At 40.8% G+C, this 13938-nt stretch overlaps 1 protein-coding gene across 3 annotated transcripts in view; it reads left to right on the top strand.

Annotated features, from left to right (window-relative positions):
- Positions 1 to 13938, top strand: part of nt5dc1 (5'-nucleotidase domain containing 1) — a 67086-nt gene that overhangs the window by 35458 nt on the left and 17690 nt on the right. For all 3 annotated transcript variants that reach the window (XM_077586858.1, XM_077586859.1, XM_077586860.1), the window contains 2 exons: positions 2316 to 2490; positions 10133 to 10230. In XM_077586858.1, coding sequence (XP_077442984.1) covers positions 2316 to 2490; positions 10133 to 10230 — 273 coding nt within the window. The remainder of the gene's footprint in view (positions 1 to 2315; positions 2491 to 10132; positions 10231 to 13938) is intronic.

Below are 13938 nucleotides of genomic sequence, written 5' to 3'. Positions count from 1 at the left end.
TAAGTGTAACGTAAGATTAAAACGTATTTTTAAGTGTGTGTATAGTAATGGTAAAAGTTCTCATTTCGTAAGCGCCTTATCCTCACTAGGATCGTGGGGGCTGCTGGAGTCTATCCCAGCTGACTACGGGCCAGAGGCCTGGGGACTATTTGAATTGGCGGCTAGCCAATCACTGGGCACAAGGAGACAAACAACCATTCACGCTCACACATACCTAGCATTTCTCCCTGCATTTCTTTGGAATGTGAGGAAACCGGAGTGCCTGCAGAAAACCCACGCATGCCCAAGGAGAACATGAGAACTCCAAACAGGTGGACCCACCTGGATTTGAACCCAGGTCCCCCACTGTGAGGCCGACGCGCTAACCACTCATCCGCTGGGCCGGCCCAATAGTAAAAGTTAATTTCAGTTAAATTTCAAGTTTGTCATGTTAGTAGCGCATTGCCGTCTCTCTTCTGTCCTCTCCCTCTCTCTCGTCCGCCCACTCTGCGCTATGCCTGTACTGAATGTCACATTTTAGTATTGAAGATCATAACGTCTAGATAGGTACACTGGTACCTCGTCATACAAAATGCTCGTCTTACGGGGGAAATTTCGAATAATTCGCCCGTGATGCGGTCAAAATTTCGTGATGCGACCAAGCCAGGTGGCCATGGCATTTTTTTTTTTTTTTTTTGCATATCTTTCGTGTATAACAATATTTACGAGCACCGGATGAGTTATTCAGACCAGGAAACGCACAACGCGCGGGCAAAAAGAGGGCTTTCTGGGTAATGAAGTATACTCGTGCACACAACACCCATAGGCAATGGCAACCTTTCTCAGAATAAAACTTCATTACCCACAATTAATACGTGGGTAAGCTCAACTATTGTATTTCCTGTTATTCTTTCTAAGGAAAGAAGGTCCCGCGATCGTTCTTTAAAGACTATTTCTCGTTGGCAAGTGGTCGTGCGTTATCCTATTGTGATGACATTTGTATGCGACATTGAAATATTTTGAAGGGTAGACAAAAACAAACTACTCTTGATGCGTTCGTTTTGAAGACTTCGACGGAGCGGCCAGGTGGTGTCAACCCGTAGAACTACGTAAGGTAAAAAAGATTACAACAAATTTAGAATTTAGTTTTGTTTGAAGTTACATTAAACGTTGAGTGTCTGTATATAGTTATCCAAGTTAATTTAAATTTGTTTGTTCGTTTGCGAGTGCATTGTTGCCGTGGATAAAGCCCCCCCGAACAGCCCCCCCCCCCGCCTCTGTGTGTATGTCGTTCCCTTCCCCTCCGCGAAATGCGTCTTATTTTACTTCTATTAAACACATTTTATTACTATCAAACCACTCGTTATTTATTACTTTGTCAATATATTGCGAATTATAAGAAATAAAACATTTTTTTCAATCCAATATCCTGTTTTTGGTGTTTTTTTCAGAGAGTTGGAACGAATTAATTTGTTTCCCATTCATTTCAATGGGAAACTTCCGCTCGAGTTACGAGAATCTTGTCATACGAGCTCAGTCCCGAAACGGATTAAGCTCGTATCTCGAGGTACCACTGTATTTGATACTTTGTGAGTAGGTGGTGAATTATTCATTCATTTATTTTCTGAGGAGGCTATCACATCTGTCTTCGGCCCTGAGGCAGGGGACACCCTGTGTTGGTGGCCAGCGGATCGCAGGGCACAAGTAGAAGGACAACCATGCCTGGGGGCAATTCAGAGTGTCCAATCAGACTACCATGCATGTCTTTGGAATGTGGTAGGAAACCGGAGTACCTGAAGAAAACCCATGCAGGACTGGAGAACATGCAAACTCCACACAGGTGGACCGGCCTGGATTTGAACGCAGGACCGTAGAGCTGTGAGGCCGACGTGCTAACCACTAAACCCGCCACGCCGCCTGGTGGTGAAATAGAACAAATAAAAATATGTTTTCCATTGTAATCTCCTGTTTTTGGTGTTTTTTCCAGAGGAATGGATTTATTTGTATTTAGTTCATTTCTATGGAAAAAAAATGATTTGGGATACGAGTAAATATAGATACGAGCTCGGTCCCGGAATGCATTAAAGTCTGTAGGTATTACTGTATATGCAACCAAACCCAATTGTTCTCCCCTTTTTCATCCATTGTGTGTTCACAAAACCACTATTAAATTTAAAATATTTACCCCCTTAAGACCACTAGAGATAATCCTGCATTATTAAAACACACTGACATTCAAATTGGAGTTTTAAACAGACAGTTGTGATGCTACGGAGAAAAAAAACTGTTTTTCATTGCTGATTCTACACCTATATTTTTTTCATGCACTGTTTCAGAGGATTCAGGGACTTATTTTCCGAATGTGAAAAGGGACCCTGGGCGTTATTTGCAGACCTGTTCTGAGTCTGTCAAGAATTGGTTACAGAGCATGAAGAATGCCGGAAAAGTCCTCCTCCTCATTACCAGCTCCCACAGTGACTACTGCAGGCTCATCTGTGAGCACATCCTGGGGTATGGCTTCTCACAAAACGTTTGCAAATCTTAGTTGAAATTGAACTGATTTATGTATTTTTATTGCAGGGGTTGGTGGGGGGGGGGGGGTCTGGTTATTTATTCTAAGTTACGATAAGATTCAATTGTTATTCAACTGATTTATCCTGCTTATCTCTGACTTGGAATTTGTATTTATTTATTTTTTATTTTTTTGAAAGGTCAGTCAGTGGCTGTAGCTTTCTTTGATAGTGTGGTGTTCTTTGGTCTTCTCTCCGCTCATCTCATCTTCTGAACCGCTTTATCCTCATTAGGTTCGTCGGGGGTGCTGGAGCCTATCCCAGCTGACTCCGGGCCAGAGGCGGGGGACACCCTGAAATGGTGGCCAGCTAATCGCAGGGCACAAGGAGATGGAAAACCATACACACTCACACCAATACCTAGGGGCAATTTAGAGTGTGCAATCAGTCTACCATGTATGGTTTTGGAATGTAGGAGAAAACTGGAGTTCCTGGAGAAAACCCACGCAGGCCCGGGGAGAACCGTGACACACACACATATATATATATATATATTATTATATACATATATATATTTATATATATATATATATATATATTTATATATTTATATATATATATTTATATATATATATATATATATATGTATATATTTGTATATATTTATATATATATATATATATATATATATATATATATATATATATATATATATATATATATGTTGCACTTACTAAAAGCTTTACTGGGTATTTATTAAGAAAATCTGCCGGTGACCAAACGTCCTAGTACCGGGGAGAACATGCAAACTCTACACAGGTGGACGTGACCTGGAATTGAACCCAGGAGCACAGAGCCGTGAGGCCGACGCGCTAACCACTCGCCTCACCCTTCTTTGCTCTTGGATGTTAAAATGTAAAAAATAAAATTCAAGTGTTAAACTGATAATTTTAAACTTATGTTATATTTGACTTTTGAGACACTACTTGGGCAATTTTTGCTTTCACTTCAAGCTGTTACAGTTACTCACTGCAATTGATTTGTGCTATTTACATTGATGTGTAAGATGGGGATGAATATTTATTCATCCATTCATTCATTTTCTGCACCACTTATCCTCACGTGGGGAGCCAAATATTGGCACCGGCCGCGGGACACCCTGGATTGGTGACCGCTCACACTCATACTCAGGGGTAATTTAGAGTGTTCAACCAGCCTACCATGCAGATTTAGAGGATCTGGGAGAAAATCGGACTATCTGGAGAAAACCCATTCAACCCCGGGTAGAACATGCATACTCTGCAAAGGAAGGTCTGAATTTGGGATTGAAACCTCGATTTCAACTCTGTCAGGCCAATGCACTAACCACTCAACCTCAAGGCCGCCTGGTTGAATATTTAGTTAAATAAAAATGATGTTAAATCAAAACAGAAATTACATATTTCATCATGTCTTTAAAAAATACTCCTATCACATTTATTTTTTATTTAATTTGACCAGTGATTGAGAAGATTGAGTTAATTGAACGTTAAAACACACGGCAATTGGCTGGCCAACAATTCAGTGTCCCCCCCGCCTGCTTACTGATGTCAGCTGGGATGGACTCCTGCACTCCCCACGACCTTTTTGAGGAAAAATGGTACAGAGAGGAATGAAATAATTAATACTTAAACACACAAAATCACACCACTTACAAGAGCAGACATTGTTTGACAATCGTGACATCAGTCACAACAAACGCTGACATGCTAGAAATAGGTGAAAAGTATCTGAAAAAATAGCCACATGGGTGTTTATAGTTACCGTTTCAATCTGTCACCATCTCTCTCCTTACTCCGTCTGAGCAACACAAAGACCCCTGAAATTCCCAGCTATAAAGGTTGTTTCCGCCGTAGCCATGTGTAGCACAATTAGTTGACATTTTTGAAAATCTGAGATGTTCGCATTTGATTGGCTAAAATAGTAAAGGTGTTCAAAAATGTCTAAGAAAGGCCTCTTGACCATCAAATATTGTCTTTTATTTGTGTTTCTCTCCACTATTAGATTCCGGGAAAATTATATTCCATGTTTTTACTTTATTAAACAAGATTCCTTCTGTCGGGATGTTGGTTTTCTCATGGGATACAAAACTGAAATTCTGTCATAAATCACCAATAACATGAGATTGTACTTTACATTTTTTTAACCAGAGGCTGAATGTGTTCTCACCACAAATTTATGTACAAAAAAGAGCTGAAGCTTCAGGAAAAAACATCTTGGTGGTCAGTAAATATAACTTTTATAGACCAAGCACAGGGGGAAAATATGGAATCACTCAATTCTGTGGGGAAAAAAAATTAATCAATCCTTTTTGTGTTGAAAATATGGACACATCCCATTGGGTGGTAGTAGATGCTCTTTCTCTCGACGTCAGTGTTCGGGACAGTCTACAAGGAATCAATTCTATGTGTATTACTTACCCCACATAAGATGGGACACTTTGGAATGGTGTGTCAATATAAAGTAACACGGCAGACGCATTGATCGTTCCGTATACGTATTTGCTACAGTCGTATCTCTACTTACGAAATTAATTGGTTCCAGATTTTTTTTCAGAACTTGAAAATTTCGTAAGTAGAGCATTATGTTAAATGTAAATTTTCTTAGTCGTTTCACGGTCCTCACACAACTACCAACTAAATCAGGACTGGTGGAAAGGTTTCCTCTTGGGTTGAAACAAAAACCTGCACCCACTGCGGCCCAATGTAGAATGAGATGCCCTTTCTATCAAAGCTGAAAGCCGTCCACTTTGTAGTACATTTTAGATTGTGTACGTGTGTGCGTGCCGCGTTGCATTTGTATGGTTTTTAATCGCTTCATAAGGGGAATTGCAATAATTAATAAGGGGAGCATTTAGCCAAGGTGGACAGGTATGTAAGACAGAATCTTGAAACATGGATAGTAGTTGGTGAGATAGCCAATTAAATTGAATTGAATGCTTTTATTGTCATTATATGAGATAACATGAGAGCGATGAAATGAGAGCCTAGTAGAGGGTAGGGAAGTTCTAAAGTGAGAATCAATGCATCTGCGACAATATTTTCAAAATAAAATAAAGGATAAGAAAATGCATTTACTTTTTGGGGGATTTCATAACTTGGATTTTTTTCGTATCTTGAGTCACTCATTTGCATATAAAACATTTTGTAACCTAAAAATTTCTTACCTAGAGGCATTTGTAAGTAGAGGTAGGATACACTATGTATTGTCGTACACAAGAAAGCATCCCTTCAAAAAAGCCTTTAGTGGTGGTCTTTGCTCCTCTTTAATTGAAGAAATGAAGTTAATTTCATACAAAATTTAGGAAACTATCTACAAGCACCGCTTTGTGCCCTGCCATAGTATTTGCTGGTCACCTCTTTTTCCTGATTGGCTTGGTTCTAAGTGTGCATGTGCGTGTGACCGTGCGTGTGACTGTGCGCGTGACTGTGCGTGTGTGCGCGTGACTGTGCGTGTGTGCGTGTGTGTGACTGGGCGCGCGTGTAATGTTAAGATTCTCTCGCTACGTTTTTCCAAACCATGCATTGTAGTGTTGAATTTTTTTATGGTGGGCAGAAATGGCTATCTGAATCCAAATAGAGGAGTGATTGAATTTCTTCACATTCTCTCAAAATCAATATTTTATTTGTTAATGCTGAAAGCAGAGATGATGTATGAACAGTTTTCCATGATGTGCCTAAACGCACCGCGTGGCTGATTGGTCATAAGGTAGGACCCCTTTCCACGTCATTTACAAATGTCATTTTCGGAAGACTTTCTGCCAGCAAGTATCCAGATGCACCCACCCACACATCCATCCATAAACCACGCTTTATAAGGATTATGGAATAGAAAAAGCGTGATATATGGATGGGTGGGTGTTTTATATTAACATTCTCACGCCACGTTTGTCCAAACCGTGCATCGTAGAGAGTTGAAATTTTATAGTGGCCAGAAACAGCTGTCGGATCCTAATAGACAAGTGATTAAATTTCTTTACCTTTCTTTTGAAATTGACCATCAGTTTTCCTTACTTTTTTCTAAAAGGCATATTCCTGCTTCTGTATACCTGTACATAATTGTATACACGTTTGCTGTGCTATGCGTGTAACTGAAATTTTCCTTTCTCATCCAACCCGTTTTTCAAAAGAGATTTTTTTTTATAGCGCAGCATAGAAAAATGCAAAAAAAAGAGTTGGAATTCTTTGTGGTGGCTAGAAACGACTGTCAGATCCTAATAGTGATTGAATTTCTTCACCTTCTCCAAGTGTGTAAACTCAACTTTTATTTTTTACAGCTGAAAGCAGAGTTGATGTATGAATTGTTGTTTTTACATGATATGCCCTAAACGCACCGCGTGGCTGATTGGTCCGAGTGAGTTTCTAGGTGCTCCCGGAACACTTTTTTTCCTGTCGTGACTGGAGTTATAAAACATCCAACCAGTGGCGGTCGGTGCATTTTCTCGTAGCGCCTTCAATGTATCAATCCAACCCTCAAAAACTTTTATGGCTATAAAACCTCTACTGCAGCTAGAGATGCGACATATAAAAATATTAATAAATCAATGCACAAAAATGGGGTAAAATCCACTTCCTAGCAGCATTTCATGATTAAATACAAATACTGGAGCTTTTCAGACATTAAAACCAGGCCAGGGGAGCGATTTTCCCGGCAAAAGACTGCAATGAACGTCAATGGCGTACGGGCAAACATTGCCCAACAATGGGGTAAAATCCAGCCAAAAACAGCATTTATTGATTAAATACAAATACTGGAGCTTTTTAGACATCAGAACCGGGCCCGGAGTATCATTTCCCTGGTAAAAAGACAGCGATGAACGTCGATACGTCCATACGTGAAATGACAAAAAAATGCACTAAAATTAGGTAAAATCCACTTCCTAGCAGCATTTATTGATTGAATACAAATACTGGAGCTTTTGAGACATTACAACCAGGCCAAGGGGGTGATTTCCTCGGGAAAAGACAGCGATGGACGTCAATGGCGAAACGGCAAAAATTAAACTGGGGTAAAATCCACATCCTAGCAGCATTTAGTGATTAAATACAAACACTGGAGCTTTTCAGATATCAGAACCGGGCCCACAATTGAAATATTATTTAGGAATACAGACGCTCCCCTACTTACGAACATTCAACTTACGAACAACGGTACATACGAACATGTCTGCAAATTGCGTTTAAGTCGAAAAATGTTCGTAAGTCCAATTTTGTATTTCGCGCCTTTTTCAGAGTAGTACTTCTTTCCGCCGCTAATACCGACGCCTGGCGCTGTGAGAGCTCAGCTCACCCAGCATCTACCTTCTTCTTCGTTGCAATGCGGAAGTGCGTGAATGTATCTCCAGTGTGCAAAGAACCTTTTTCATTTGTATCATTAAATATCTCGTGCATCCATTATTGAATATGGTTGGTAAAAAGCTAAAGGCTTCTATTGAGGGAGTTGCAAGGAAGAGGCAAGCCATTTCATTTGAAACGAGTTTCAATAATAACGAAGCTTGATGCGCGTGAGTGGTGAGCGTTGCACATATATGTACAACTTGAATCGTTCGACCGTCAGTACCATTTATAAACAGAAAGATCGAGCAGCAGGACCCAAATATTGAACTTTGTACAAAGTTTGCAAATCAATTGAATGATGCCATACAGTGCTACCGCATCATTTATGATGAAAAAAAGAACACTGCAATCGTCGTTAGATCGCTTCTTTCGGCCAGTTTCTAATACATAAATCTCTCTCTATACAGTACTGTACATATTCTCTCCATTTTATTAAATGTTTTTTTTCCAGTACAAACCAATGTGTGTTACTTATACAAGCCTTAAACATACAAATGCACTTATATCAACCTTCAATATACTTATATAGGCCTTAAACATAAATTATAATACAAAATATAGCACTGAATCAACTTACAAACAAATTCAACTTATGAACAATCGCTCGGAACCTAACTCGTTCGTAAGTAGGGGAGCGTCTGTATAGCCATATTATACTCACCAAAAATTCTTTTTAACTGTACACAATATCCATCCTCTTTTCTTTCTTCCTTCTTTCCTATCGCCATCGAAGCTAATGATGAAAGTCGAGCCTGTCCTGTCATATTTCCGGCATAGTCCGTTTTGAAAATGGCTTTAAATCAACACAACAATATATTTGCTTGTGCAGCTAAGTTAGCGCACTGAAAGTGGCGCACACACCATTTTCCCGGCTGTAACAGGCTTGCTAGCTTCGGAGTTGACCGCCCTTTCTTAATGATGTCCATTTTTTTCTGGAAAAGTCCATCTGGAAAATAGCTTTGTGAGCAAATCTGCAACAGAATCCATTTGTTTTTGCCTCTGTCGGCCATTGTGGGTGGAGTTTGCGATCTCTGGCTGCCTCACTATGGCTTTGGCCCGCCTACTAGCCAATCATAGTTGGTGAAAGCAATGACGTATCCCAGCCAGCAAAATACCAATGCGAATGAAAAAGCATTGTGGGGTTGCCAACTCGAAAACTGATTGGTTAAAAGCAACAGTCTAGTTTAATGCAGCAGAGCCCGCAGAACTGATTGTGAAGGCTTTGAGGCAGATCTGATCTGGCAACAAATAATGGCTGAAATGTGATTGGTTAAATGCTTCAATATGAAAACGCACATCTGGAAGCAGTGCAACCAGGGGGAAAAGCAATGATAGGAAGCTAACAGACTATTTGGAAGAATAAGTATTGATGGACAAAATATAATATGATTCAGATATTTCTTAGGCCAGCAGAGAAGGCCTTGAAGGCCCTGACGGCCCGCCACTGCATCCAACCATCCATAAATCACTCTTAATCTATTCTCTAATCCTTATAAAGGGTTATGTACGCATGAATGTGTGTGCACCTGGAAATTCGCTAGCGAAAATTCTTCCCAAAATGACGTTTGTAAATGACGTGGAAAGGCATCTTGCATCAGCGCATCAAGCACCATCGTCTCACTGAATCTTTCCGTCACGACATGGAAAAAAAGTGTTTCGGGAGCAGGAATAGATAAAGTGTGATTTGTGGGCCAGAAACGGCTGTCGGATCCTAATAGACGAGTGATTGAATTTCTTCACCTTCTCCAAGTGTGTAAACTCAATCTTTTATGTGTTACACAACCATTTTTCAAAAGAGAATGTTTTAATAGCGCAACAATTGTCTTTTGGTTCCCACTATAACACTGATGTCCTTCAGGTATTTATCAAAGTTCTAAGATATACTTGAAAATGTTTTTATACTCTACATAAAACTTAATTTGAGAAATACTTCTCTCGACAGCTCAGGCAAGTCTCGTTTATCCAAGTTACATGACAACGAATTTGCATAGATAACACTCTGAGGCCCAAACAGCTGGCCTAGGTTAGCCAAAATGGCTGCTCGACAGCTCAGGCGAGTCTCGTTTATTCAAGTTACATGACAACAAATTTGCATAGATAACACTCTGAGGCCCAAACAGCTGGCCTAGGTCAGCCAAAATGGCTGCTCAATGCTAAACAGTATGTAACAGCATTAAATGCATCTTAAAACATGATTAAGATAATTGGTTCAACACAATAACTCATGTGTTCAGCCACTAATCAAGGGTTGTTCTTTTCTTGTTGTAGGAAGGACTTTGAGGAGCTTTTTGATGTCATCATCACAAATGCCCTCAAGCCTGGTTTCTTCTCTTTAAAACCGCTACAGAGGTCCTTCAAGAACCTTGGTGGGCACTTATTAATGCATTAAAATAGATCAATGTTGTATGTAGGGATTGCAAAAGATTCTGCCACAAAAAAATTGTGGCGGGGTATTTTTCAGATAAGTATCAGTTTTTCTTTTAATATTGCTTTGTTCCGTCTTGCTCGTATACTTTTAGGCACCATATCGTGTATATTTTTACACACCTATTAAACCATTGAATCTTGTCACAGTATTGAAGAATAAATGATCAAGATTTACAGTACTAAAATTGGGAAAAAACATGTAATGTTGCCGTCAGCTTTCTTTAAAAAACGATCACATGAGAGAGCCAACAGATGGCATACGCCTCATCGCACAAGGAGAATTTAGACCTTATTGGTTTTTATCATGGAATACAAAATTTTGAGTTGGAAATTCCCTAAAACATGAGACATGGATGCATCATGAGTACCATGGACATCCATGGATTTAAATATCTTACATTTACTTTATGAGTAAACCTGGCGATTAAAATCTGATAGTTAAACATCTGAAATTAAAACCAGGATCTTTTTAATGGTGCACTTTGGAGGATGCTGGCTCAGAAAACCGCGTCTTGTGTTTTGGTTCCCATGCCATTCACTGGGACAACTAGCCCACATGCTAACCATCTAGCCCCGGTTTATTTTACTGCAGTTTAGCCCAAAAAATAACCCAACTCATTGGCCAAAAATCATTTTCACTTGGTCAAAGCAGTCTTGAGGAAAATATTCGGATTAAAACAACATAATAGATTACCTATGAGATGCTACATCCTTCTGTTTCTAATTATTAAGTTTATCCTTTGGTCGGAGAGAAAAAAAACAGACGTTTCAATTGATAGTGTTCATGTTGTTCTAATTTCTTACACAACAGTAAAATGATTTAATTTCTTGGAAAAAATAAACCAAAGTAATGCGCTGGCCAGCACATTAATACAATTAAACGGAAGAGTACGGAATGCACGAGAACGCCCGTTATGACGTCCATCCGCCGCAATTCTGCAATATTTTTGAAACAGCGAAATGAGATTAAAGCTGTTATTTTGCGCATCTTGGTTTATTTTGGTGCTCGGATGATTCGCTGAAAGACGTTTCGCCGACGGACGTTTGACAGAGGGACAGTTCGCCGAATGGACGTTCCACCGAACGGTCAATCGGCCGAACGGCCGAACTGAGCTTCCGCCGAGCGGAAGTTTCGCCGGCGCGCTCGCCCCACCCCCGGATCGTGTGTGTACAAGTTTTTCAACCTCGGCCCGCGGGCCATTTACGGCCGTTACAGATAATTCATTTAGGAATAACTAGGGCATGTACTGCCTGCCCCCCACAATAATAAGGGCATGTACTGCCCCCCGCTGGGCATATTTCTAAATACAAGTACACAGCATATAATGACAGCACTCATGTTAATTTCATCCTAAAACAGCATTTAATGATCAAATACAAATACTGGAGCTCTTTGGACATTAGAACCAAGCCCAGGGAAGTGAATTCCTCGGTAAAATGTCGCGATAAGGCAAAAAAACGTCTAAATATATACGACCAATGTTCCCTCTAAGCTGCGCGCTGTGCGCAATTGCGCACTACTCTCGTCTTCTCTGCGCAGCAGCAATCATATGGCACGCAGTAAAAAAAAAAAAAAAAAAGAATTTTTTTACCCCTTTCCCCATGATGGCGCCGTTTAAGCGGCAGCCAGTGGCAGTAGCTCTGTCCACTCTTATGTTTTTCGTGTTTTACAGCATGTTTTACATGAAAAATTAGAGGGAGCATTGACATGCACCTGCTTGTGGCAGGTGTGATACTGGTGTGCCCATAGCGAGCAATGATGATGTCGTGACCGGATGATTCGCCTAAAGACGTTTTGCCGACGGACGTTTGACAGACGGACAGGTCGCCGAAGGAACGTTCGTTCAAACAGCGTTTAATGATTAAATACAAATACTAGTATTTGTTGGTTTAATGATTAATTACAAATACTAGTATTTGTATTTAATAATTAAACGCTGTTTTCAGCTGGATTTGACCGAATTTGAGAGCATTTTGAGCCGTTTGGCGAATGGACGTATATGGACGTTTTTTTTGCCTCCATCGCGACATCATCGCGACATTTTACCAAGGAATTCACTTCCCTGGGCTCGGTTCTAATGTCCAAAGAGCTCCAGTATTTGTATTTAATCATTAAATGCAGTTTTAGGATGGATTTGACCCGATTGCTCTCATTTTACGGCTCGGTTCTGCTACATCTGCCCGCCCAAGAGTGCTTATTCCCGGACTGCCATGCCTGACCAAGAGTGCTTACTCCCGGGCTGCCATTGATGGTAGACTAACATTGATTTTTACTATAATTTGGACAACACCGGCGGCGGGCTGGATTAAAAATCCTAACGGGCCGTAGATGGCCCGCGGGCCGAGGTTGAAAAACTTATACACACACGATCCGGGGGCGGGGCGAGCGCGCGAATCCCGTTTCGGCGAAACCTCCGTTCGGCCGAATGAACGTTCGGCGGAACGTCCATTCGGCGACTTGCCCGTCTGTCAAACGTCCGTCGGCGAAACGTCTTTAGGCGAATCATCCGAATACCGATGATGTCGCTCACACTGGTACTCAGTGCGCTCAGGGAGGTTGTCTTTCTGCTCAGACCAACGAAAAATTAGAGGGAACATTGTATACGACCATTCGTCAAACGGCAAAAAATGAGAGAAAATGATACGAAAATTATGTATTTATGTCCTAAAAAGAATAACAAGCATGCAGCATCCATTCGTGTCGAAATGCAGGTTAACAAGAGGAAGCTAACAGTAGGTAATATAGAAAGAGCACATGAACACGTTAAGACACATCTCATAACCACAAAATAAAGAATTCGGACAACATTAATCAACAACAAACATTAACGTTTTATGATTTCTTCCACATGCCTCCCTGCATCAAGAAACTGGTAGCACTGTACTTCAGCGACCTGCAGATGTGCTTTGCCCTCCAGGAATTCACCACCGGGTGGCAGCAGCTAAAAGTGGGAATTGCAATGGGGTATGCCATATCTCCAATACTCTTTGTGGCAGCCTTTGAGGTAATCCTCTTTGAAGCAAGACAAATGGTTGGAGGAATTAAATTACCATCTGGGAAAAGGTTACATCACCAGCCTCCTTCAAACATCTGCATGCACATCTTGACTGCTGAAGAGGATGGTCAAGTTGACTTCATGGGCTAGGATGAAGATCAAATCCCGTACCCTGTCACTCAGAAGAGGAGTCAGAAACGAACACACCACTTTTGTCGTTGGGTGAGAAAGAATTCCCCTCCTCTCTGAGCAACCCATCAAAAGTCTGAGGAGGCAAGTACACTGTAGAGCTGTCTGATAATCAGATGGAGAGGACCATCATGAAACAACTCACTGATGGCCTGTCAAGGATTGACCAGAGCCAACTCCCTGTAAAGTTCAAGGTCTGGTGCTATTTATGTTTTTACTGGGAAAACGCACTTTGTGGAGTATTACCACCAATTTCGTTATACGCAGCTGTGTATAATGACAATAAAGGCTTTTGATTTGATTGATTGAGAAAAATTAGTGATGGGCTGTCAAGACCAGAGCCAACTCCCAACTGCAACTGCCACTGCAGCCTATCAGTCTGGGCTACAGGTAAGAGAAGTCTAGGCTGGTTCTCAAGCTTAGAGGGTCCACTAACCAGTCAGTAAGGAACGCCAACATCAA

Source organism: Stigmatopora argus, chromosome 19, assembly GCF_051989625.1.
Source record: "Stigmatopora argus isolate UIUO_Sarg chromosome 19, RoL_Sarg_1.0, whole genome shotgun sequence".
Classification (NCBI taxonomy): domain Eukaryota; kingdom Metazoa; phylum Chordata; class Actinopteri; order Syngnathiformes; family Syngnathidae; genus Stigmatopora; species Stigmatopora argus.
The sequence above is the reverse complement of the archived record's forward strand: the minus strand, read 5'-3'. Positions and strand labels throughout refer to the sequence as shown.